General features: G+C 39.4%; 1 protein-coding gene and 2 non-coding genes across 6 annotated transcripts; all 3 read left to right on the forward strand.

Annotated features, from left to right (window-relative positions):
* The first annotated feature begins 2304 nt into the window (after window positions 1–2304).
* Window positions 2305–25030, forward strand: CCNB1IP1 (cyclin B1 interacting protein 1). Of its 4 annotated transcripts, XM_032179447.2 has the most exons (7): window positions 2305–2437; window positions 6322–6482; window positions 9253–9330; window positions 10390–10504; window positions 18853–19186; window positions 21583–21916; window positions 23627–25030. In XM_032179447.2, exons 5-7 carry the CDS (start codon window positions 18890–18892, stop codon window positions 23827–23829), a joined length of 834 nt encoding a protein of 277 aa, XP_032035338.1. In that variant the 5' UTR covers window positions 2305–2437; window positions 6322–6482; window positions 9253–9330; window positions 10390–10504; window positions 18853–18889; the 3' UTR covers window positions 23830–25030. The 4 variants fall into 4 exon arrangements, with proteins under 4 accessions (XP_032035338.1, XP_058285792.1, XP_058285793.1 ...); XM_058429809.1 differs by lacking the exons at window positions 2305–2437; window positions 6322–6482; window positions 9253–9330; window positions 10390–10504 and adding an exon at window positions 13162–13201; XM_058429810.1 differs by lacking the exons at window positions 2305–2437; window positions 6322–6482; window positions 9253–9330; window positions 10390–10504 and adding an exon at window positions 17417–17595.
* LOC116456484 (small nucleolar RNA SNORD126) lies at window positions 9520–9596 on the forward strand. Its single transcript, XR_004244707.1, has one exon. It is a non-coding gene; the product is annotated as a small nucleolar RNA SNORD126 (small nucleolar RNA).
* On the forward strand, window positions 12392–12539 carry LOC116456474 (small nucleolar RNA SNORA79). The gene has a single exon (XR_004244702.1). It is a non-coding gene; the product is annotated as a small nucleolar RNA SNORA79 (small nucleolar RNA).
* Window positions 25031–25235: the final 205 nt, after the last annotated feature.

Genomic DNA, 25235 nt, shown 5'->3' on the forward strand with positions numbered 1-25235 from the left:
GCAACCTCCACCTCCCGGGTTCAAGTGATCGATCCTCCCACCTCAGCTTCCTGAGTAGCTGGGACTACAAGCCCATACCACCATGCCCAGCTAATTTTTGTATTTTTAGTAGAGACGAGGTTTCACCATGTTGGCTAGGCTGTGGGGTAATTTATTTTAAAAAAGAAATTTATTTTTTGCAGTTATGGATGCTGTGAAGTCCCAGGTGAAGGGACTGCCTCTGGGTTGCATCTGAACTCCTTCTTGCTGGAGGGGACTAGCTGTGATGTTCCAAGGTGTGGCAGGAAATCACATGGCCAGGAGGCTGAGACTGCTAACATGCTATCCTTAAGTCTCTTTTCCTTTTCTTTAAAACCACTAGTTCCCCTCCCATGATAACCTATTAATCCATGAATAGATTAATTTATTCATGAGGGCAGAGCTCTCATGATCCAGTCACCTCTTGAAGGCCCCACTTCTAATGAGGATTAAGTTTCAGCCACTTTAGGGATTAAGTTTCTTGTGTGATCTCGGTCATGCAACCTTTGCCTCCGGTTCAGCCTTCTCCTGCCTCAGCCTCTCCGTAGTGGGATGGGCCTGCCACCACCCTAGTAGAAACGGGGTTTCACCGTGGTCTCGATCTCCTGACCTCGTGATCCGCCTGTCTCGGCCTCCCAAAGTGCTGGGATTACAAGCGTGAGCCACCGCGCCTGGCCGAGTTTCAACATTTGAAGGGGACATTCAAACCATAGCAACTGGGATCTGAATCCTGACTTTACCACTTGCTAAATAGACAAATTCCTTAATCTCTATAACTCTGTTTCCTTTTTTTTTTTTTTTTTTTTGGTGAAATAGTTATAATGAAAGTGCTTACCTTCTTGGGTTAATGTGAAGATTAAACAAGGTAATGAATATTACATTTCTTGAATGTTTATAGTAAACATTCAAGAAATGTTTTGACTCTAGAAGTTACAATAAATCAATTATGAAACAACAAATGAGGATTTGATGCTAAATGTTGGGAAATTTGGGGCAGGTAAACACTAAAGTGGATTGGAATAGGTAATTTCTGGTAAGATGGAAGCAGGGTGGGTAGGATGAAATGATTAAAAAATGAGAACTACTATGAGTTAGAGTTGTATCATTTCTTTGTATACCTTGAATCTTTATACTTCAAATATTTGCACATTACATGTATATTTGTACATATAACACATATTTGTATATGTATTCTCTATTATTATAATAGTATTTATTAAGAATAATGATGAATATTGTGCCAGGGAGTCCTCTAATTATGGCTTAAAAAGAAATCTTTCAGCTTGGGCAACATGGCGAAACCCCGTCTCTACAAAAAATACAAAAATTAGCTGGGTGTGGTGGTGTACGCCTGTAGTCCCAGCTACTTAGTGGGGTGCTGAGGCAGGAGGATCGCTTGAACCCAGGAGGTCAAGGCTGCAGTGAGTCGAGATTTCACCACTGCACTCCAGCCTGAGACACAAAGTGAGACCCTGTTTCAAAAAAAAAAAAAAATTTAACAGAGTAAGAACCTATACTTTAACTGGAGGGTGATGTGAGGAGTCAAAATAATTGATTCATCAATTATGTCCTCAGCAATGAAAGTCATTGTTTTTGTCTGGAGATGTGTAAAACGTACACTTTGCTCTCTAGTTGTTTATAGTCTACTTGGGAAGATAAATCTAACAAGAAATATGTAATAACAATAATAACAGCTAACATTGTTGAGTACTGTGTACCAGGTATTGTACTGAGTACATTATATAAATTATTTTACTTAATCCTCACAACCATCAGAGTAGGAAGATTTCATCTTTTTTCCCTCTTTTTATGGTTGAGGGAACTGAGGCTTAGATGTGTGCAAATAAGTGGCAAGGTTCAGATTCAAAATCAGATAAATTTTATTTGAAGCCTAAAACAGTTAATCCACCTACCTTTTATCTGCTAAGCCTGTTAGTTCAAAGATTACCTGAAGGTAAATTTTATCAGGCCAGCTTTGGATCTGGGGGGAAAAAAATGAAGGTAAATTTTAACTTGAATCGATCTACACTGTTTATAATGGAATCTGTTGCCTAGCATAAGTTAACCATGTTGAGGTCACAAAGATAATAAATTACCCTTAAGGGATGAAAATTCTTTGGAATAGAATGCAGTAGGCCCACGCAAACAACAACGTGTATAAATAGCTTAAATTAGCCTGTTTTTGCCTAAGTACATTAACTCAAAAGGAAACTTGGTTTAAGAAGTTCACTCTAAAAATAGTTCAAGAAGCATCACTGGTCCATAAAGAGAGAGGGGTGGAGTGGGTTACGTCATTTCAGCACCTTTTAAGGTAAAGGAGGAGGGAATCCTCTTGAACTCATTAGCCAATCAGGTTCTGAAGACACTTCCCAAGGCGACTTCCTGTCTCTCCACTTTCCCTCTCCGTTTTGGTGGGCTGGTGAGTGTGCGCTTAATTTTGCTGTCTAATTGTTTTGAATTTCTCTTCCATTTGAGTTATATACCCAGGTGGCAGGCCTTTATTTCATAAGTCAGCATTGGAGTGTGTGTGAGTCGCAAGGAGATTAATTTCGGCTGTGTGGAGGTTGGGAGAAGGCAGTGAAATGCTCTGCCTGGCTTGTTTCCACGTGGGCCTCTGCAGTACTGGGTTTGCCTTCCATCTCCGAGTCCTGGTGACCCAGGAACAATAGGCTGTGCTTCATGTGCACAGTGCGTGTGTTCTTGGAAAACGCCGGCTTCATTTTGCTTGGCGGGAAAGATATTATCATCCCAATGCTGTTTTGATTTATATCTCCCTGGGTGAGGTCAGATTTCGGGAGAAGGCGTTCAGCTTAGTAGAGTTTAATTCTCCGGTGAGCGTCTAGAGGGCCCAGGTCCTTACTGGGTTTGTGGAAGCTGCAGCGGTCCTTGTCTTTCCCCTGGCCTTTGCTCAGATCATTTCGGCTTTCTTGGTGAACCTGGGCAGCAAACTCTGAAGACAGATAAGCCTTAAAAGGAGCTCCTAATTTTTAATGTTGCCACTGTGGTGATTGTGTCCTTAAAAGCTATGGAAAAAGATCAGGGAGCTTAGTTCAGGGCGAGCCTCTAGATTTAAATTCCAGCGCCACAGTTTACAGCTCTGGTGACCTTGGGAGAAGCAGTGAGCCATTCCGAGACTTAGCTTTCCAAGATCAGATAAAATATATAAAAACTAGGCTCCAGTTGGTGTGTAATAAATGTTAGGTACCTTTAGAAGTAAGCAGTACTTATTTATTTACAGTAAGTATTTTGGATATCTGTTTTCTCATAAAAAGTTTTGCTTAGTGACCTTCAATGTAATTTCACTACATTCCTTTCTTTCTTTTGATACATGTTAATTTTTTTTTTTTTTTTTTTTTGAGACGGAGTCTCGCTCTATCCCCCAGGCTGGAGTGCAGTGGCGCGATCTCGGCTCAATGCAAGCTCCGCCTCCCGGGTTCACGCCATCCTCCTGCCTCAGCCTCCCGAGTAGCTGGGACTACAGGCGCCTGTCACCACGCACGGCTAATTTTTTGTATTTTTAGTAGAGACGGGGTTTCACCGTGGTCTCGATCTCCTGACCTCCTGATCCACCCGCCTCGGCCTCCCAAAGTGCTGGGATTACAAGCGTGAGCCACCGCGCCCGGCCGACGCCCGGCTAATTTTTTGTATTTTTAGTAGAAACGGGGTTTCACCATGGTCTCGATCTGACCTCGTGATCCGCCCGCCTCGGCCTCCCAAAGTGCTGGGATTACAAGCGTGAGCCACCGCGCCCGGCCACTCAAAGTGGATCTTAAAGCAGATTGGGTTTTGGTATATTCTTGTTTAAAAGGACTCTAGATATTTTGCAGTGCTTCCTATTTATATTTATGTTGTACACATAGTGGTGATTAGAAACCAATCAATACTCTAAACTTGATTGAGCAATAAAGGATTTTCTACCGAAAGGAAAATCATCTTGATGGCTTTTATATGAATATATCTTTGCCCACTTTGGTTTGAGTAGGGGATGGTTTATCTTGTTATGAGCATGTGTTTAATGTTGGGAAGGAGTGACAGCAGTGACCCAGAACAACCAAGTCATCTTTGTATTCACAGGGGCAGAAAGGGCATGCTTTCAGTGTTTACTTAGAATATGTGTGCTGGATATGCCCCTGAACTCATGGTGTTGAGGGAGTATTTTAGTATTAAGTTGAGTATTAAGTTACAGTGTTGAGGGAGTATTTTAGTATTAAGTTAGGAAAAGCTGAAATGTATTTTAGGACGTAAACATGCAAAATAAAAAAGGAAGCTTTTGGGAATTTCTCCAAAGCTGTTTTAGTCTTAAGAGGCTTAGTTCTGGTTTTTTAGGTGGAAGTTTCGTGAGTTGGGAAAAAATTACGTTCTTTCCAATGGAAGCATGCTTTTGTTAATAAGTAACTTCATAATACATTGGAGTCTTCATTGTTAAGTAGGAAATGAGGGGAAGGAGGAAGCAAACCTGTGTCTTTTTTTGCTTGAAAGACAATATGGCCGGGCGCGGTGGCTCATGCCTGTAACCCCAACACTTTGGGAGGCCGAGGAGGGTGGATCACCTGAGGTTGGGAGTTCCAGACCAACCTTATCAACATGGAGAAACCCCGTCTCTACTAAAAATACAAAATTAGCCGGGTGTGTTGGCACATGCCTGTAATCCCAGCTACTCGGGAGGCTGAGGCAGGAGAATCGCTTGAATCCGGGAGGTGGAGGTTGTGGTGAGCCGAGATCACGCCATTGCACTCTAGTAGTCTGGGCAACAAGAGCAAAACTCCATCTCAAAAAAAAAAAAAAAAAAAAAAAGACGCACTATCTTGGAGTTGGAAGGGCCCTTATGAGTACTGTATGAGTGACCTTTCTGGCTTCTGGGTTATTGTGAGAAGTGTGACTTTTTGTTGTTAAATTTGTTTTTATTGTAGATTCATGGGGTACATGTGCAGGTTTGTTTCAGGGTATATTGCATGATGCTGAGGTTTGGGCTTCTATTGATCCTGCCATCTAGGTAGTAAACATTGTACCCAATAGGAAGATTTTCAGCTCTTGCCCCTCTCTTTTTTTTTTTTTTTTTTTTTTTTTGAGACGGAGTCTCGCTCTGTCGCCCAGGCTGGAGTGCAGTGGTGCAATCTCGGCTCACTGCAAGCTCCGCCTCCCAGGTTCACGCCATTCTCCTGGCTCAGCCTCTCTGAGTAGCTGGGACTACAGGTGCCCGCCACCACGCCCGGCTAATTTTTTGTATTTTTAGTAGAGACGGGGTTTCACTGTGGTCTCGATCTGCTGACCTCGTGATCCGCCCGTCTCGGCCTCCCAAAGTGCTGGGATTACAAGCGTGAGCCACCGCGCCCGGCAGCTCTTGCCCCTCTCTCTCCTTTCTTCCTTTTGGAGTACCTAGTGTCTCTTGTACCCAACTTTATGTCCCTGTGAACCCAGTATTTAGCTCCCTACGCAAGGCTTAGCTCCCACTTATAAGTGAGAACATGCAATACTTGGTTTTCTGTTTTTGTGTAAATTCGTTTAGGATAATGGCCTCTAACAGCATCCAGCAGCTCCATTTGCTGTAAAGAACATTTTTTTTTTTTTTTATGTCTGTGGAAAAGTGTAAAATTTTTAGGCAGAATATTTGCCTTTCTACTCACTAGCTGGTTGACCTTGGGCAAGACATAGAAATAACATATTAAACATTTAACTCCATGCCAGCTACAGTGCAAAGTGCATTTATTACCTCAGTCTTCACGGAAGTTTTAAGAGGTATGTGGTATTTGTCCTCATTTTACAGAGGGGACAGCTGAGGTTTAGAGAAGTTGCATAACTTACCCATGGGCACAGCAAATACATGAGAGAGCCAGGATTAAAATCTAGTTTAGTATGATTTCAAAATCTATTATTTTAGGGAATATTAATTAGTGCAGCTATTATGGAAAACAGTATGGAAATTTCTCAAAAAATTAAAAGTAGAACTACCATATAATCCAGAAATCCCATTTCTGGGTATATTCAAAGGAAATACAATTAGTATGTCAGAGATATCTATACTCCCATGTTCATTGCATCATTATTCACAAAAGCCAAGATACGGAATTGACCTGAGGGTCCATCAACAGATGAATGGATAAAGCAAATATGATACATATGTACAGTGGAATACTACTCTGCCTTAAAAAGGAAGGAAACTCTGATAGTGAGTGGGAAATAAAACTTGGAGTCTGTTCTGATAGCAGTAACTTATATAACTATCTCTAAAGGAAAACTATGCCAAGCTATTAGTTTAGTATTTACTTCCTATAAACAAAATTTTGTGTCTTCATTTTGTTTCAGGTTGAAGATGAAATCCACTGAGGAGGGAAGTCCAGCACCGTGTGTGCCAGTCCAGAACTGGCCCATCTGTAGACCCCCTGAAAATCATATGGGCCTGCCGGGCGCGGTGGCTCACGCTTGTAGTCCCAGCACTTGGGAGGCCGAGGCGGGCGGATCACGAGGTCAGGAGATCGAGACCACGGTGAAACCCCGTCTCTACTAAAAATACAAAAAAATTAGCCGGGCGTGGTGGCGGGCGCCTGTAGTCCCAGCTACTCGGAGAGGCTGAGGCAGGAGAATGGTGTGAACCTGGGAGGCGGAGCTTGCGTTGAGCCGACATTGCGCCACTGCGCTCCAGCCTGGGCGACAGAGCGAGACTCCGTCTCAAAAAAAAAAAAAAAAAAGAAAATCATATGGGCTTGGATTTGGATTTGGATATTCTCAACAGAAAGGGTTAAAGGCTGATGGTACCTAAAGCCTGGTACTTGAATTTTGATCAAGATAAGCTGCCTTAAGTTCTCTTAATTACACATATTTGTGTCTTTTCTATCTAAAAAGCCTAGCTTAGAGATTCTTTGAGTTACCATTGTATCCTATAATGCTAGGTGGCACCGAGTAAATTGGAATACAGTCAAAAGGAATGGTAATGAAATCTTAACACAAGTATCTGCTGATTTAGTATCAATTTGTAGTTTGTATTAGGCCTTCATGAAGCATCTGTTCACACCTATAAAATGCACCTTTTGGCTATGAACACTAGTACTTTGAAGTGATTATTGCCCACAGTCAACAAAATGCTGGGATCATTGATTGTTTATGGAGCATTTGCAAAATACTTAGTAAATACGAAATGTCCTTTGTATGGTGGAATGACACTTGTTGAAGCATGCATGACTAGAATCCTGCAGGGAGCATCACATATTGGGAAAGGTATCACATATGTGATATGTCACATATTTAACATCAGGATTTATGTGCCAGGCTTTGTGCTATGTGTCAAAACAAAAAGACCAGGCCTCTTGCAATCTGAGTTTTGTTTGTGAGTTGAGATTAATAGAGAAGTTGTTCCTTTCAACCTATAATTATTATCCTGTAAGAATACTTAGATCAAGTAGTTTTTTTTTTAATTTCCTTTTTAAAAAAATTTATTTTGGGTTTGGAGAGATCAAGGAGTTTTAAGGTAGACGTTGTTAAAACTGGAGAAACCTTTCACACCATGTCTTGCTTCTTGTCTACATTCTCTTAGTTAACGTTGCATCCTGCTGATCTGAAAACATTTTACATAGTTAAAGCATTGTAGAAATATAGGGCAAGGAAGAAGTAAAATAACATTTTGATCATATCTGTCTGAGATATTTAAAATGCTTCAGTTTCTTTCCAACCTACTGAGCTAGCATGTCACTGCATTACATTTTAAAGCAAACCATCTTCTTTAGCTCTGCTTATTTCCTGTACGAAGTACCATGGTGGATTGAAGAGTATGGAGTTTTGATGGAATTGAATTTAAATCCTAGCTCTTACTAGTTAGGTGACCTTAAGAAATTTATGTAATTTTTCTGAGCCTCAATTTTCCTGTAAATAGGGGGTTGTAAAATGTAAATGATACAAATTCTATACTGCTTGACAGATAGGATTTCTAAAGAATGATAACCACTGCTTTCTTATCTGTCAGCTTATTTTAGACTCATTCTTAAAGGCACTGATGTCCAATGGAGGCTTCTGTTATGATGGAAATGCTCTATGTTTGTACTGCCAATATAGCTATTGAGTAATGAAAATGTGACTAAGGTAATGGAGAAATTTACTTTTTAACTCTAATTAAGTGGTTACTTATTGGACATGCAACTTTAGGGTCCACTTATGACCCACTCTTTTTGCTTCATGAAGCCTTCCTTGACCAATTCTACTTCTTTTCTTAACCTTACTTGCTTTCTACTACTTATTTGGTGGTATGTTAATTTCTATGAGTCTTGTCTTTCTGGCTAGATTGTATGAGTTTATGGATTTTTAAATCTCCACATTGCTGCATGAAAAAGAACACAATGATGAAAGTATAACTGCAGTATTTTTAGCTAACAAGTTTTAGATGATCATAACAAGTAAATACAAAAAATTTTCTAGCTAGTAATTAGGTGAAGAGTAGGGAATAGTGTGAAGGTTGGCCTGCAAAGATGAACTGCGTATCTAGTATGTATGTGACCTGAAAGTTCAGATTACATGCAAATGCTGGAAGAGGAAATTAAAGCAAGCCTCTTTCTTACATTGCCATCTTGTGGCAGACTTGGGTTACAAATGTTACTAATTCAATTTTCCTATATAAAGGGAAGATTTTCTTCAGATTGTTTTGACAAAGGATTACAAAGAGTAAAGGTTAAATACCATCCGGCATTGGCTCAAATGAAATTGAAACATGCTTTGAAAAAACTATTTTGGATTATTTTCTCAGTTACCTGAATCTTACAAGTTCTTAACTCCTTCCTCTTGCATAACTGTTTTCTTACTGTGAAGCTGTTAACCTTTATAGCCTTTCAGAAGTTGGTTAGACTATTGTGCAGTTTTATCCAAGCTTGTAAATTTATACAAAATTAAGCTTGTGTAGGTGTCCTGCTCAGTTTTTTGTTGTTGTTGTTGCTGTTAAATTTTTTTGTTTTGTTTTGTTTTGTTTTGTTTGAGACAGGGTCTTACTCTGTTGCCTAGGCTGGAGTACAGTGGCACGATCACAGCTCACTGTAACCTTGAACTCCTGATCCTGCCCTATTTGATATTGAGCTTGGGCATTTGGTGACATTTTCCAAATAGATGAGTCAATAATTTGTATTAATGAATGGAGAGTTAAATAAAGGATGCACGGTTACTCTAAATTTTCTTGTGACTTGGTGTAGAACATGCTGGTGTGAGTTGTCATGTAATCATAACCTTTGTGAATTAATTTATTTTTTTTTAATTTTCCAGAAATGATCCTAGGTAATTGATAGATCCTGTGGTTCAACTGGATTTCTAGATAGAAGCTGGATTCATGTGATGCCAGAGGTAAGAGTAAGAGCAAAATCTTCATTTTTACCTCATTTGGATTTCTAATCACTTAGCAAGACTTGGGACTCAGTGTTATTAGTGGATGGAATTTGGTAATTCAAAAAAATCCCCAGTTCTAACCTTAGGAGAATTTTCCTGTTTAGGGATGAGGAGCCGGTGCTGGTTTGCCCTTCCCCAGTCATTTACAGTTTGCCATGATGAAATGCATGTTAAGTCCGTGTTTCAGCTGATCAGCCTGATTAAACACATGCTCTGAGCAGACTAAAGCTAGGGGCAAACACCTGCAATTGAATTCTGCTTGTTGGAATTCATACTGGGATTTAGTCTGTAATCCCAGGTAATTCTTAGATCTTAATAAATTATGAATTTGAAACTAATGTTTTGTTGTGCTTTGATCTTTTGCGATATCTCTATATCCCCAAAAAATCACTTTTGTGAGTTAGAACTAGGGTCAGGAATCATTAATCTAAAAGTTAAAACACTACAGAAAAAGCACTGGCAATGGTATAATTCTATAGGCAATTTAGCCTGGCAGTTTTAAACTAATCATTATTTTATCAATCTATACATATAGATTAAAGGAAACACAGAGTTGATTAAATCAATTTTGTGAAGACTATACGGTACAACACTATAGAGTCACTTAAAAGTTATGATACAGGTTTATGTTTATTGAAATGGAATGGTATTCATGACACATGAAAAACAGATTATATAGAGCAATATGTTTCTGCTTAAATATTTTTATATGCATATGTTTGCTTAAGAAAACTGAAAGGATATATATACTAAAATACTAGGGGTTATTTTCTCTAGAATTGGGTTCTACAAGCAATCTTTTATTATTATAAACCTATTTTCTAATTTTATTGTATTCATGTATTATAATATCTTAAAAGTTATTTTAGGTAACTTAGGACAAGCTTATATTCTTTACCTGTGCCAGCATTTTCAGCAGAGAATTAGGTAGAAAGAAGGGTGAATACAGGAAATACAAACAACTCAAAGTAATATCAGGACTTGAAATAATTTTTTAGCTTTTGTTATCTTTTGCAGGAGTAAAATTTCAAGAGACTGAAACCAGATCTGAGTTTTGCTGTTCCAGCCTGGACCTCTTTGGTGCTGTAAATCCTGGATATACAGTAGATGAGTACTGCGTTTTTCTTTTATGGTAAGGCTTACGTTGAGATTGAGAAGCTTTGACATATATATGAGTCTTTGAAAATTCAGGTTTGTGACTTCATGGCCAGCTGCTATGGTGCTATAAATTTCACTTTTTAAAAGTCAGTTGAGGCCAGGAGTGGTGGCTCACACCTGTAATCCTAGCACTTTGGGAGGCCGAGGTGGGTGGATTGTCTGAGCTCAGGAGTTTGAGACCAGACTGGCCAACATGGCAAAACCCCATCTCCACTAAAAAAATACAAAAAATTATCTGGGCCTGGTGGTGTGCGCCTGTAGTCCCAGCTACTCAGGAGGCTGAGGCAGGAGGCTGAGGCTTGAACCCAGGAGGTGGAAGTTGCAGTGAGCAGAGATAGCGCAACTGTACTCCAGCCTGAATGACAGCGAGATTCCATCTCCAAAAAAAAGTCAATTAAGATGTCGGGAAGTAGCATTGTATAGTATATATATGGGTTCTGGAGACTGAGTTCAAACCCATGCTCTATCACTTCACCAGTTATACAGCATTGGCAAGTTTCCTAATATCTGTGTCTTAGTTTTATATTTTAGAGGATGGCAACAGTATTTGACTCAGGGTGGTTATTTTGAAGATTAAATTAGTCAGGGTGTGGGTAAAGCATACGGTAAATGCTCAGTTTGATGTTAACTATTTTGTCATCAGAATCCATGTGTATATTTCTCTTAGATTCTGTACTACCTGGCAATTTTTGACATCTGCATAATAGATTGACGAAAATTCTTTGTTTTGGCCTGATGTGATGGCTCATGCCTGTAAACCCAGCACTTTGGGAGGTGAAGTGGGCAGATCACCTAAGGTCAGAAGTTCAAGACCAGCCTGGCTAATATGGTGAAACCTCGTTTCTACCAAAAATACAAAAATTAGCTGGGTGTGGTGGCATGCACCTGTAATCCCAGCTACTTGGGAGGCTGAGGCAGGAGAATCTCTTGAACTTGGGAAGCAGAGGTTGTGGTGAGCTGAGATCACACCACTGCATTCCAGCTTGGGTGACAGAGCTAGACTTCGTCTCAAAAAAAAAAGAGGAAATTCTTTTTATTGCTTATATATCTTTCTGTTAATTAGACTACCCCTCATTACCTTCACCCCGCCCCTCAAAACTTAATTTCTAGAATTAGTCATAGGCACTGTAATGTCTATCTTTATATAATTGTTGGAATAACATTTTCTTTAGTTGATTAATCTTGATTTTGGTACTAACTTGTTATCTAGTTCCTCATTTTCCCTTGCTGGATCAGTTGATCCTTAATGATCTCTTCTAGTTCTTACTTTTTTTTTTTGGGACGGAGTCTCGCTCTGTCGCCCAGGCTGGAGTGCAGTCTCGGCTCACTGCAAGCTCCGCCTCCTGGGTTCACGCCATTCTCCTGCCTCAGCCTCCTGAGTAGCTGGGAATACAGGCGCCCGCCACCGCACCCGGCTAATTTTTTTTTGTATTTTTAGTAGAGACGGGGTTTCACCGTGGTCTCGATCTTCTGACCTCATGATCTACCTGCCTCGGCCTCCCAAAGTGCTGTGATTACAGGCGTGAGCCACCGTGCCCAGCCTCTAGTTCTTATTTAGATGTAATGATTCCTATCTTATAAGAGTCTCTTGGTGTCTTCATTTTTTTTTTTTTGAGACAGGGACTCACTCCATTGCCCAGGCTGGAGTGCAGTGGCATAATCAGGGCTCACTGCAGCCCTGGCTTCCCAACCTCAGGTGATTCTCTCACCTCAGGCTCCCAAGTAGCTGGGCCCACAGGCCACCATGCCTGGCTAATTTTTTGTATTTTTTGTAGAGATGGGGTTTTGCCATGTTGCCCAGGTTGGGATGTCTTTATTTTTTATAAACGTTTCTTACATTAATGTGGTTGGAGTTAAACTTTGATGGCTGTTCCTCTCACTGCTTGAAGCCTTAGGCAGTGGGATTTTGATCCATCATATATCAAAAATGGCTTATCTTCACTCAGGGCACCATGAGGATGGGCTGGCTGTCCGTTAGTGCCTTCTGATTTTTGCGGAGTCAAACAATTACTAAACAGGTCGTGATTCCAGATTAAGAAAATGTACCTGTGATTAAAAAAATAAAAGAAGCAGCCTAGTTTCAAAACACGAGCATATAGTAATTAGATAGCTGTCATCTGGCACTATGAAATAAAACCAGTTGATTCTGGGAGTTACTGAAACATACTCTAAAGTCATTCATGTTCAAATTTTAAATGGTTTACTCAGTTTTTTAGAGTGGTTGCTCACACACATGTCAGGGCAGTTTTAAAAATACACTTTTTGGCTGGGTGCGGTGGCTCACATCTATAATCCCAGCACTTTAGGAGGCTGAGGTGGGTGGATCACCTGAGGTCAGGAGTTCGAGACCAGCCTGGCCAACATGGTGAAACCCTGTCTCTACTAAAAATATAAAAATTAGTTGGGCATGGTGGTGCACACCTGTAGTCCCAGCTACTTGGGAAGCTGAGGCAAGAGAATCGCTTGAATCTGGGAGGTGGAGATTGCAGTAAGCCGAGATTGTGCCACTGCACTCCAGCCTGGGTGACAGAGTGAGATACTCTGTCTCAAAAAAAAAAAAAAAATTTATATATCTAAAACTTTTCTTTGCAGTATGAAGGCAGATAATTCTTGAAGTTAAAGATGGACTTTTTTCACCAGAAATGGCTTTATGGAATCAATTTGCAAAAATGTAAGAGGTGGCAAAGGAAAGAATAAAATAATATTTTCATTTTCTTATGTTATTCTTAGATCCTTTGGTAGATTGTAAACTCCATGAAAGCAAGATACCTTCTTTTTCCCTAAGGCCTGGCCCAAAAGAGATACCAAAAAAATACTTGCTTATATATTAACTTAGTCTCTGGGTATAGGAGCCATAGAGGGTTCATGGTGGGGTGGTGGGGAAGGTGGGGGAAGCCCTGATTGACAAACCAGGGCAGTTTCCAAAAGGAATTCTTGGCATGTGTACTCAAGGAGACATGTATAGAACATTCACTGTGGTATTGTTTTTAATTGTAAAACCTGGAATCAGTGCCTATTATAAGAATGACTGCCAAAACCAATCTATTTATGTGAGGAATAGATACATAAAACCTTACTGGTACTTAGTAGGAAATCTTTTATTGTTAATATTTTATTTACAATCTTACTTGATATTTATCATTGAGTTAAATTGCACATACCATTCAGGTATGGTTAAAAACTCATTTCTGCTTCATGTTGAAATATTCTCAATTGTTTTGGCTAAAGCATACTGTCCTGTATGCTGTGTTTACATCCATGATGGTATATTTAACATGCAAGGGGTACAAAATAAAAATCCAAATATTGAAAGTCTGGTATACTTTACTGTTTTTGTAATGAGATTTAATACTCATGCTTATACCAGAATCTCACAAATGGTATGCAACTGTACTAACTTGTGTTTGCCAGAATATGAAACCCATTCTTTAAATTAAGATTCTTGATCACGCCTGTAATCCCAGCACTTCAGGAGGCCGAGGAGGGTAGATCAGGAGGTCTAGGAGTTCAAGACCAGCCTGGCCAAGATGGTGAAACCCCATCTCTACTAAAAATACAAAAAAAAATTAGCTGGGTGCGGCAGCGTGCCTGTAGTCCCAGCTATGCAGGAGGCTGAGGCAAGGAATTGCTTGAACCCAGGAGGCGGAGGTTGCTGTGAGCTGAGATCGTGCCACTGCACTCCAGCGTGGGTGACAGAGCGAGACTCCGTCTCAAAAAAAAAAAAGATTCTCGAAATTGCTTCATCAATAATATACATTTCATGAATATTCAGTAGTTTGTCTAAAAACAGTAAACAACTGAGTTAAACGATTTTACAAATTACAAGAAATATGTTAGGTCTTCAGGCAGTCAGACTTTTCTGTTGCAAATCTCAACTTTTGGCTATAAAAACAAGGTATCAAAATAAACAGGAAGTTACTTCTATGTGTTCAAATATAGCAAACTAGTACTTGAAACTCAAAGCCTTTTCTCCTTCATTATAATATCTTCAGACTGCTTTTCTCTATATAGATTCTCATGGAAAGTATTTCTTTTCTTTTTTTTTTTTGAGACGGAGTTTTGCTCTTGTTGCCCAGGCTGGAGTGCAATGGCGTGATCTCGGCTCAGCGCAAATCCACCTTCTAGGTTCAAGCTATTCTCCTGCCTCAGCCTCCTGAGTAGCTGAGATTACAGGCATGCACCACCATATCCATCTAATTTTTGTATTTTCTTGTAGAGATGGGGTTTGATCATGTTGGCCAGGCTGGACTCAAACTCCTGACCTCAGGTGATCCACCTGCCTTGGCCTTCCAAAGAGCTGGAATATAATTTTGTTCTTCTGAGTAGTTTTGCCTTTGTGGTTGGTTGCCTTGTTTTGTATAGTCAATAAATATGATGAAATATCGTTCTAAAAGCAAATGAAATATAACATTTCTAATATTTTGATGCATATTGTATCCCTTGCATGGTAAATATAACCTAGAAATGTTATAGACTAGACTACCACTCCATCAAATAGTGAAGTTGTTGGAATGTTTGCTTTCTTGAATGTTGTGGTCACTCTGGCCTTCACAACTCTTATTGTAAGTTATTCAGACTCTTTATGTTGGGAAGAATGAATTAAAGTTGTATATATGAAAAGCAAAACTTTAGAATTATTGAAAAGCAAGAGTATGATATCGGAGTAGACATAAGTACAAAAACAAAAAGTTGATAAATTTGTGTACACTAAAATTCAAACTTATGTTTGCATGTCATATTACTGTTAAATGACTCCATATAAATCAAGAAAATCATCAAAGGACATGAACAGGCAAATCACAGATGAGGATCCCTGAGTAGTCATTCAGATGAAAAAATGCTCACTCTTACGAGTAATGAAAGAGTTGTACATTAAAACAACGCTGAGATACCATTTCACTGTCATCAGATAGACAACAATGAAATAAAGTAAAACAACCTGACATGTCTGCATGTTGCTGAATTTATAGCATTGGGCTCTTCTATACTTTGTTGGTGGCAGTGAAATTTATGCTTTTACATTGGAGAGTGGTTTGGCAACATTTAGTTGATTTGAAGTTGCTTATATACTAACCCAGGCTCTGGGTGTGTTATATTCTAGAGGAATTTTTGGCATGTGTACTCAAGGAGACACCTACAGAATGTTCATTGCAGTATTGTTTTTAATTGTAAAAACCCACAATCAATGTCTATTAGAAGAATGGATAAATTGTAGCATATTTGCAGTACATGGTGTTAAAATGAATTAATGTTAAGTATTTATTAACTTAGATACATCTCCAGGAAGTGATCATATTGCAGTACAAAGGGAATTGGCTAGGATCACAAAGTTAGGTACTAGTCAAATTAGAATATTTTGCATTTTTCAACTTTAAATGAGTTGTACTTTTTTTTTGTATTAATATTTCTACATTTGGCATAGTTAAAACCAGAATTCACACAGAAGGCTCGAACAGCCAAAAACAGATGTTAGGGAGTATATGGTTCACACATGAAGATCTCATTTTTTTGAAACTGGTTTATACCAGAATTAAGTTACCACTTTAAAGTTATCAGAAGATATTTTAGGAAATGTACAAAGGCCTAATTACTCTGAAACAGTTGACAAACCTTGTAGGAAGTTGCATAGTTTTTGACAGTTTTTTGTTTGAAGGAAAAAGATTTGAGATTGTGGTTTGGCACTACTCAGGGGTTTGCAGGGTTTGATGTCCATTGCGTGGCTAATTGCATCTGTTACTAATTCATAATAGGTTCACAACATCTGGAAAGATGGCTACAAAAGACGGTATAAGGCTGGGCATGGTGGCGCACGCCTGTAATCCCGGCACGTTGGGAGGCCGAGGTGGGTGGATCACTGGAGGTCAAGAGTTTGAAACCAGCTTGGCCAACATGGCGAGACCCTGTGTCTACTAAAAATACAAAAATTAGCGGGGTGTGGTGGCATGTGCCTGTAATCCCAGCTACTCCAGAGGCTGAGGCAAGAGAATTGCTTGAACCCGGAAGGCGGAGGTTGCAGTGAGCCAAGATCTCGTCACAGCACTCCAGCCTGGGCGACAGAGTGAGACCCTATCTGGAAAAGAAAAAAAAGCTTCATTAAGGTTTATATCCTGAGGACCTGTCTAGCTTTCCTCTTCAGGTTAATTTTTAATCTGAATTCCAACAGATCTATATAGATTAAGCAGAAAATAATTACCTAAAGCAGCTGCTGTGGGTAAGCACAGAAGAGCAAAGAAAATGACAGGCAACAGCATTAGAGTAAAACTGGCACAGTGCAATCATTTAAACACTGCCAGCAGTTCCAGGCGAGCACGCAGGTAGGTCACCTCAAAGTTCTGACCCTCAATACTATCGCTTAATTAATTATTATTATTATTATTTTTTAAGACGGAGTGTCGCTCTTGTTGCCCTGGCTGGAGTGCAATGGTGCGATCTCGGCTCACTGCAACCTTTGCCTCCTGGGTTCAAGTGATTCTCCTGCCTCAGCCTCCCGAGTAGCTGGGATTACAGGCGTCCACCACCACGCCCAGCTGATTTTTGTATTTTAGTAGAGACGGGGTTTCACCGTGTTGGCCACGCTGGTCTGGAACTCCTGACCTCAGATGATTTGCCCGCCTCAGCCTCCCAAAGTGTTGGGATTACAGACGTGAGCCACCGCGCCCGGCCCACTATCGCTTAATTTAAAGAGCTGTAATGCATGTTTGTAATGCAGACTCAAGGAAAATTATAATTTCCTTAAATGTGTATAGACGATGTGTGAGAGTGGAAAGATGTCTATTCCAAGGTGGATAAAAAATAAAATGGTGGACTACCTCAACATGGAGGTGCTAGCTGTCCAATTACAGCTGTCACAGTGTTTCTGGGAATTTCTCCTGATTCTTAGCCGGAGCTGTTGGCCGCAACTCCCTCAGCCTGGCAGGTCCCAGGATGCTTCGGGGCAACCCCACGCATGCGCGCTCTGGCGTAGTTTCCTGAAGTACTCGCGCACAGAGAATCCTGGAATCTTCACTTGGGGAGTTGTGGAGGCGACGGAGTTTTTCCGCGCTTTTTCTTTCAGCCTCAGATTAAGTATCGTTTGTTATTATTATTGTTACTATTATTTTCTCTACTGAGCGCGGAAAGCTGGCTGAAAATTCCAGAGTGTAATTTCTGTGGGTCTGTTTCTCTAAAACTTGCCCCTCACGCAGCTTGTACAGACATTAGATTGGCGCTTACTCCCAGCTGGTGGAAGATTCGGAATTAGCTGCGCCTCTCCTGCGTGAGAGAGGACTCAGCTTTAAAGCTTCCCAGCTCTTCTGCTTTCCCGCTGTCCCCTACTCTGCCAGATGTAAAATAGGCCTCTTAATCTTAACTGTGGCTGCCAGGTGACATACCTGAGGAAACTTACTCAGCAGGGCTATTGGGATAAAGGTGTGCGAGTGTTCCTTTCTGTCGACCCGGAGGGCCAAGGCAACTTTTTTTTTTTTTTTCCGCCCCCGGGACGGAGTCTCTGTCGCCGGCTGGAGTGCAATGGCGCGATCTTGGCTCACTGCAAGCTCCGCCTCCGGAGTTCGAACGATTCTCCTGCCTCAGCCTCCCGAGTAGCTGGGACTACAGGCACCTGCCACCACACCCGGCTAATCTTTTGTATTTTTAGTAGAAACGGGGTTTCACCATGTTAGGCTGGTCTCGAACTCCTGACCTCGTGATCTGCTCGCGTCGGCCTCCTAAAGTGCTGAGATTATACAGGGGTGAGCCACCGCGCCCGGCCTATATATATATATATGTTTTGAGAGAGATTCTTGCTCTGTCGCCCAGGCTGGAGTGCAGTGGTGTGATCTCGCTTCACTGCAACCTCTGCCTCCCGGATTCAGGTGATTCTCCTGCCTCAGCCTCCCGAGTAGCTGGGATTAGAGGCTTGAATCACCACGCCTGGCTAATTTTTGTATTTTTAATAGAGACTGGGTTTCACCATGTTGGCCTGGCTGGTCTCGAACTCCTGACCTGAAGGGACCCGCCTGCCTTGGCTTCCCAAAGTGCTGGGATTGTAAGCTTGAGCCACTGAGCCTGGCCCACGTATATATTATTTTTGACTTTAGCAAGCTCGTAACCACCTTTGTCTTTACCTTTTATCCTTAAAGTGTTTTTAGAAAACCGGACAAACAAGAAGCACAATTAATATTATTGAGTAACTGAAATCAATATATCAATTATAATAAATACAAGGAATATAATGTGCAGTATTTTATGATAAAACCGTGCATGTTATATTTATTTTTTACTTATTATTTATTTTATTTTCATTGCAATTTAACTTACTTGGCCTTTTTATTTACCCCTTCTTAGGACTCTCTTCAGCTTCTGGAGACCTCACTATCCTCTTATGTCTTTGTGTGAAGACATGCTGCTTTGTAATTATCGAAAGTGTCGCATCAAACTCTCTGGCTATGCATGGGTCACTGCCTGCTCTCACATCTTCTGTGATCAGCATGGCAGTGGTGAGTTTAGTCGCTCACCAGCTATCTGTCCTGCCTGCAACAGTACCCTTTCTGGAAAGCTAGATATTGTCCGCACAGAACTCAGTCCATCAGAGGAATATAAAGCTATGGTATTGGCAGGACTGCGACCAGAGATCGTGTTGGACATTAGCTCCCGAGCACTGGCCTTCTGGACATATCAGGTTAGTGCTTAGTCTAGTTTCTCTTGAGCATATGATTTATGGCATTTGTGGGAACTTCTAGTGTCTTTCCTTTGTTATATTATTATTAATTTTTTATGAGTATATGAAAAACTCTTTTTTTAAAATTATTTTCAAAAGCAATAATGTTTATTGTTGAAAATCAAAAGGAAGAAAATTAAAGCACTCATAATTCCATCACTCAGAGATAACCATTGTTGATATTTTGGGTATACACACACTCTCTCTCTCTCTCTCTCTCTCTTCTGTATAAAAGTAAGATAATAACACACACACTGTTTCATTGTTAGAGTTGACAATATATTATATCTGGTATGAATTTTTCTTCCTTTTGAGACGGGGTTTTCTTGTGTTGCCCAGGCTAGTCTCTAACTCCTGGGTTCAAGCCATTCTCCCGCCTCAGCCTCCTGAGTAACCTATGCTTCACTTGGTATGAATATCTTGTTAAATATTTTTTAGTTAACTATTCTATAATCATATTTTAATGGTTATATTGTATCATAATTTATTTCCAAGTTATTAAAATGCTGTGATAAGCATTCTTATCAAATACACATCCTTAACTTTTTCCCTTATGATTTCTACTTTTAATATTTCCTTTGAAAGACCTCCCTGTGGATGACTTTAATTAAGCATGTCCTTGAATGTATTGTTACATCTTACATATACACTTATACTTAAGGATGTTTGTCATCTGTCAAGTAACTTTTTATTATATTTTTCTGGGTAAGTTGTTTCTCTTACATGCTCCTCTATTTTTCAGCTCCTTTGGTTAAATACCAAATAGTGTTTTTGCTGGCTTATGTGGTGAGAGTATGTTTATTTTTGTAAGCAACTGCCAAATTGTCTTCGAAAGTGGCTGTACCATTTTATATTGCCAGCAGCAATGAGTGAGAATTCCTGTTGCTCCACATCTTTGCCAGAAGTTGGTATTGTCCATGTTCTGGGTCTTGGCCATTTTAATATGTGTATAGTGGTATCTCATTTTGCATGTCTCTGATGACATATGATGTGGAGCATCTTTTCATATGCTTTTTTGCCTTTTTTTTTTTTGGTGAGGTGTATATGAAGTTCTTGGTCTATTTTTAGATTGTTTTCTTATTGTTGAGTTTTAAGTGTTCTTTTTATCCTTACTGTTGAGTTTGAAGTATTCTTTGATCCTTTATCAGAGCTATCTTTTGCAAATATACTCTCCTGATCTGTGGCTTGTCTTTTCATTCTCTTACAGGGTCTTTCACAGAGCAGAGATTTTTAAGTTTAATGAAGTCCTGCTTATCAATTTTCTCTTTCATGGATTATACCTTTGGTGTATTTTAAAAGTCACTGCCAAATCCAAGATCACCTAGATTTTACCCTATGTTATCTTCTGGGAGTTTCATAGTTTTGCATTTTATGTTTAAGTCTGTGAACCATCTTGAGTTTATTTTTGTGAAAAGTGTAAGATCTGTCTAGATTCATTGGGTCCTCAATTTTTTGCTGGCTATTGGCCAGAGGCTGTTCTTAGTTACTTGCCTCTTGGGCCTTCCTAACATGGCTGCTTGCTTCCTCAAAGCCAGCAAGGGAGTGTGTCTCCTAGTAAGACAGACCTTATAGTCTTAGGTAATATACTTATGAAGTGACAACCTGTCACATTTTCTGTAGTATTCTAGTCACAGGTCCTGCCCACGTGCAAGGGGATAGGGAGTTACACAAGGGTGTATGTACCAGGAGACAATGATAATTTGGGGTTGTCTCAGAGTCTGTTCTTCATGCTCTGGATTACTTGAAAAATGGGATTATATTTCTTAAAAACCTTTGGAAAACATGTCACTTGTTAAAGTAAGACAAATACTCAGTTCTATTGGTGGTATAAAGTTAGTGGTTAGAGAGTATTCTTCCAGAATTTTTTTCTATGCATTTAGTAACACACTGTTTTCTGTGCCTCATTGTGTATCCTGATTGCTTCTTTTTTTTTTTTTTTTTGAGACAGAGTCTCGCTCTGTCACCCAGGCTGGAGTGCAGTGGCGCAATCTCGGCTCACTGCAAGCTCTGCCTCCCGGGTTCACGCCATTCTCCTGCCTCAGCCTCTCCGAGTAGCTGGGACTACAGGCGCCCGCCACCACGCCCGGCTAATTTTTTGTATTTTTAGTAGAGACGGGGTTTCACCGTGGTCTCGATCTCCTGACCTCGTGATCCGCCCGCCTTGGCCTCCCAAAGTGCTGGGATTACAAGCGTGAGCCACCGCGCCCGGCCTCCTGATTGCTTCTTAAACTGGGTTCTAAATGTTAAAATAACCTCCCTGTATAAGCATCTTTCTTTTCCTTTTGTGTTTGTATAACATTTTACAATATATAACTTTGTACCCAATACCTTAAAAATCTTTTTTCTTTTGGAACCAGGTACATCAGGAACGTCTCTATCAAGAATACAATTTCAGCAAGGCTGAGGGCCATCTGAAACAGATGGAGAAGATATATACTCAGCAAATACAAAGCAAGGATGTAGAATTGACCTCTATGAAAGGAGAGATCACCTCCATGAAGAAAGTACTAGAAGAATACAAGAAAAAGTTCAGTGACATCTCTGAGAAACTTATGGAGCGCAATCGTCAGTATCAAAAGCTCCAAGGCCTCTATGATAGCCTAAGGCTACGAAACATCACTATTGCTAACCATGAAGGCACCCTTGAACCGTCCATGATTGCACAGTCTGGTGTTCTTGGCTTCCCATTAGGTAAGAAAGGACGTGTATCAAGTGTCTGTGCTTTAAATCAATGATTTTTTATACTGCTCTGCCCACTTCCAAGCATTCAGTGGAGACGATAAGACAAGCATCGAGTTGTGGTAGGCTATGAATTCTTCACCCATGTTTCAACCTGTACATCATTGCTTTTATCTATTGTATTTGCTTACATTTAAATTAAAGCTTTAATTTGAGCAGAGTTAATGTCTGCAAAATGAAAGTTTGCAAATTGCTACATTAAGTTAAAAGCTACATAGTTGTAGTAATAATAATATTAGCTGTCATTTATTGATTCCTAAGTGCTAGGCACTGTTGTGTTTTACATAAATTCATATAATTTACAAAACTTTATGAAGTAAGTATTATTGTCCTTCTTTTATACAGATGAGAAAGCTGAGGCACAGAAAGTTAAGTAATTTGGTCAATATCACTAAACTGTTTTCAGAGCCTATACTCTTAACCATTTGCTATCCTCCAAGAAGGCTATGTTTCAATTTTTTTCACCTGCCAATACTGATTGTACAATTCTTAAGTTGTCAGTTTGGTTGTTTTGTTCTTTTGTCTAATCATTTTTCCATTTATCAAATATTTAGCAAATATGTTTTATGTACCAGGTTGTTAGGTATGATCCTAACTAATGAGGATATAAAGATTATCTAAATAGGATTCTTTCTTTAAATCACAATCTAGTATGATGCCATCTCTTTTCTGCTTGTTAGGTGCCTTGCAGATGGAATGAATTTCCTATCTTCCTGAGCTCTCTCCTTTATACTACTTTTTATGTAACAAAATCCAATAGATTTTTGCTATGCTATTAATGGAAATTGTTTTTGGCATACAAAAAAGTGAAGCCTCTTGTGCTGGACTTTCCTAATACTCATTTTTGGATATTTACTATAGGCTGAGGAAAAAGATTTAATGGGGGAGGAGCTGATGTCTTAGAAATGGTATGAGGTGGTCAGGTGCGGCCCAGCACTTTGGGAGATTGAGGTGGGAGAATCACTTGAGCCCAGGAGTTTGAGACCAGCCTGGGCAATATAGTGAGACCCTGTCTCTACAAAAAAAGGGGGGGTCAGGTATGAGATGATGAGATGAGGAATATCAGATATAAGAATAAAAACCTAAATTTCTGCTTAACTTTCAGTTTTACTTATATAATGTAATTTAGTCAGTCAGTTACTGTAAATGGGCATTATAGATATACTTATTTTTTTGTCACTGTCCACATTTGTCTTATTTTTTTCATATTCACCAGTTCTTTCCCATTCCTTTTTTTGTACACAGTTAACCTTTTTATGTCCTGCTGCCACTGTTAGCTTGAAGGATATATAGTCAGCATTTTCCTGTAGTTATTTGGTCCTTTAAAACCTGTAATAGCCATGGAAGGGTTCAGTGGAAGTAGTTAAATGTTCATTTAATCAGATCTATTATCTGCTTTGTCTTAAGCCTATGCTAATTGATATTGGGTCATGGTATATGCCAATATTTCATAGCTATATTTTTTCTAGAATGTTTATTACAATGTTTTTTAAAAAAATTATTCTTAACCTGGGGCAAAAGATTTTATATGTCTGTTTTTTTCTAAGACAAATATTGGAGAAAAAATATATATTCATATATATATATTTGATGATTCCTCTGAAGTAGATTATATAGATAACAAAAGAATAAAATTATGTTTTTCCCTTTTTTCTGCCCTAGGTAACAACTCCAAGTTTCCTTTGGATAATACACCTGTTCGAAATCGGGGCGATGGAGATGGAGATTTTCAGTTCAGACCATTTTTTGCGGGTTCTCCCACAGCACCTGAGCCCAGCAACAGCTTTTTTAGTTTTGTCTCTCCAAGTGGTGAACTAGAGCAGCAGCAAGTTTCTAGCAGGGCCTTCAAAGTAAAAAGAATTTGAGCCATGCATGGTGTCACACACCTGTGATCCCAGCTACTTAGGAGGTTGAGGCTGGGAGGATCACTTGAGCCCAGGAGTCTGAGGCTATAGTGATCTAAGATCATGCCACTGCACTCCAGCCTGGGCAACAGAGTGAGACCCTGTTTCTACAAAAAAAATAAAGATAATTTAGCTAACTTTACAGAATGTTTCTATGTTCATCTTTAGTGATTTCATTTGGCAAATCTTTTTTCTAGATAGGACTCCCCAGCTTCCCTATGCTTTTAAGTCTCTGAAGTTGTTTTCACATTATCAACATAACAAACACATTGGCAGTGGAGAGTGGTTTAGAGTCTGGTTTCTTTGTTTCCATTATTTAAAGCATAAGCATTTTATTAATCTCAATTCCATTGTGAACTGCTGAATTTTCATCCCTAGTGTGAGAAGGTCACAATAGTATTTGTTTCAATAGATAACTGTTTCTCCCTGGGCTGTTTCTGACTGAGCTGTGTTGTTTATGCCTTAAGTACCTGTGTTATATGCTACATGTTGCTTTGAATTCTGGTATTTATGCATATCTGTATATGTAAGTATGTTAATGTACACTGATATTTTTGCTGTGTTTGCCAGTATGTTTATATGAAAATTTTGGTCTTGGAAAATGGTGGGTGATGTGTGGTTTGTTATTTGGGTATGTGTATTTACTTGTATATATTTATGTATTTACCTTCATATTAACTTGTTTGGAGGTGTGCTTATGTCAGTGAATGAGAGTACAATTTGATGCATGTATGTTCAGTCCCTATTTGTATTTAAAAGTAACTCACGTTGATGAAGTTATTTTTTAAAGTTAATTTTTTTGGCGTTTACAGTTGGCCCTCTGTATCCATAGGTTCTGCTTCCGTAGATTCAGCCAACCATATATCAAAAATATTTGAGAAAAAATAAAAATAATAACAATAAAAAAATACAAATTAAAAACCAGTACTATATAACAACTATTTGGGTAGCATTTACATTGTAGGTATTATAAATAATTTAGAGGTGATTTAAAGTATTTGGGAGAATCTGTAGGTTATATGCAACTACCATGCCATTTTATAAAAGTGACCTGAGCATCCAAGGATTTTGGTATCCGTGAGGGTTCCTGGAACCAATCCCCCAAAGATACCAAAGGAAGACTGTATTTTAAAATAAAGCTACTTCTTTACCTTTTTGTCAACTGTTGCCTTGGGTTTACTTATTTAGGAATGCACTTCTGCAGAAAGTTTACCAATGTGTTACTGATCTCAAGAGACTATATTAAAATAATTTAAAAGATTTATTGTTTTCCTTTATTTAGTATTTCTGACTATTATTATGGAAATTAAATTCTGTTTAATTATGCATCTATTTATTTAAAATGTAGAGCCATGATAGAAATTTGA

The sequence above is a fragment of the Hylobates moloch genome, unplaced genomic scaffold (genome assembly GCF_009828535.3).
Source record: "Hylobates moloch isolate HMO894 unplaced genomic scaffold, HMol_V3 SCAFFOLD_16, whole genome shotgun sequence".
Taxonomy (NCBI): domain Eukaryota; kingdom Metazoa; phylum Chordata; class Mammalia; order Primates; family Hylobatidae; genus Hylobates; species Hylobates moloch.

Excerpts from the sequence above, each read along its gene's own strand:
- CCNB1IP1 (XM_058429809.1), top strand. The coding sequence starts at position 13,173 with ATGGCTTTATGGAATCAATTTGCAAAAAT. Across the intron at positions 13,202-18,852 it reads TGGAATCAATTTGCAAAAAT|GACTCTCTTCAGCTTCTGGA; the intron begins GTAAGAGGTGGC and ends ACCCCTTCTTAG. Across the intron at positions 21,917-23,626 it reads TGTTCTTGGCTTCCCATTAG|GTAACAACTCCAAGTTTCCT; the intron begins GTAAGAAAGGAC and ends TTTCTGCCCTAG.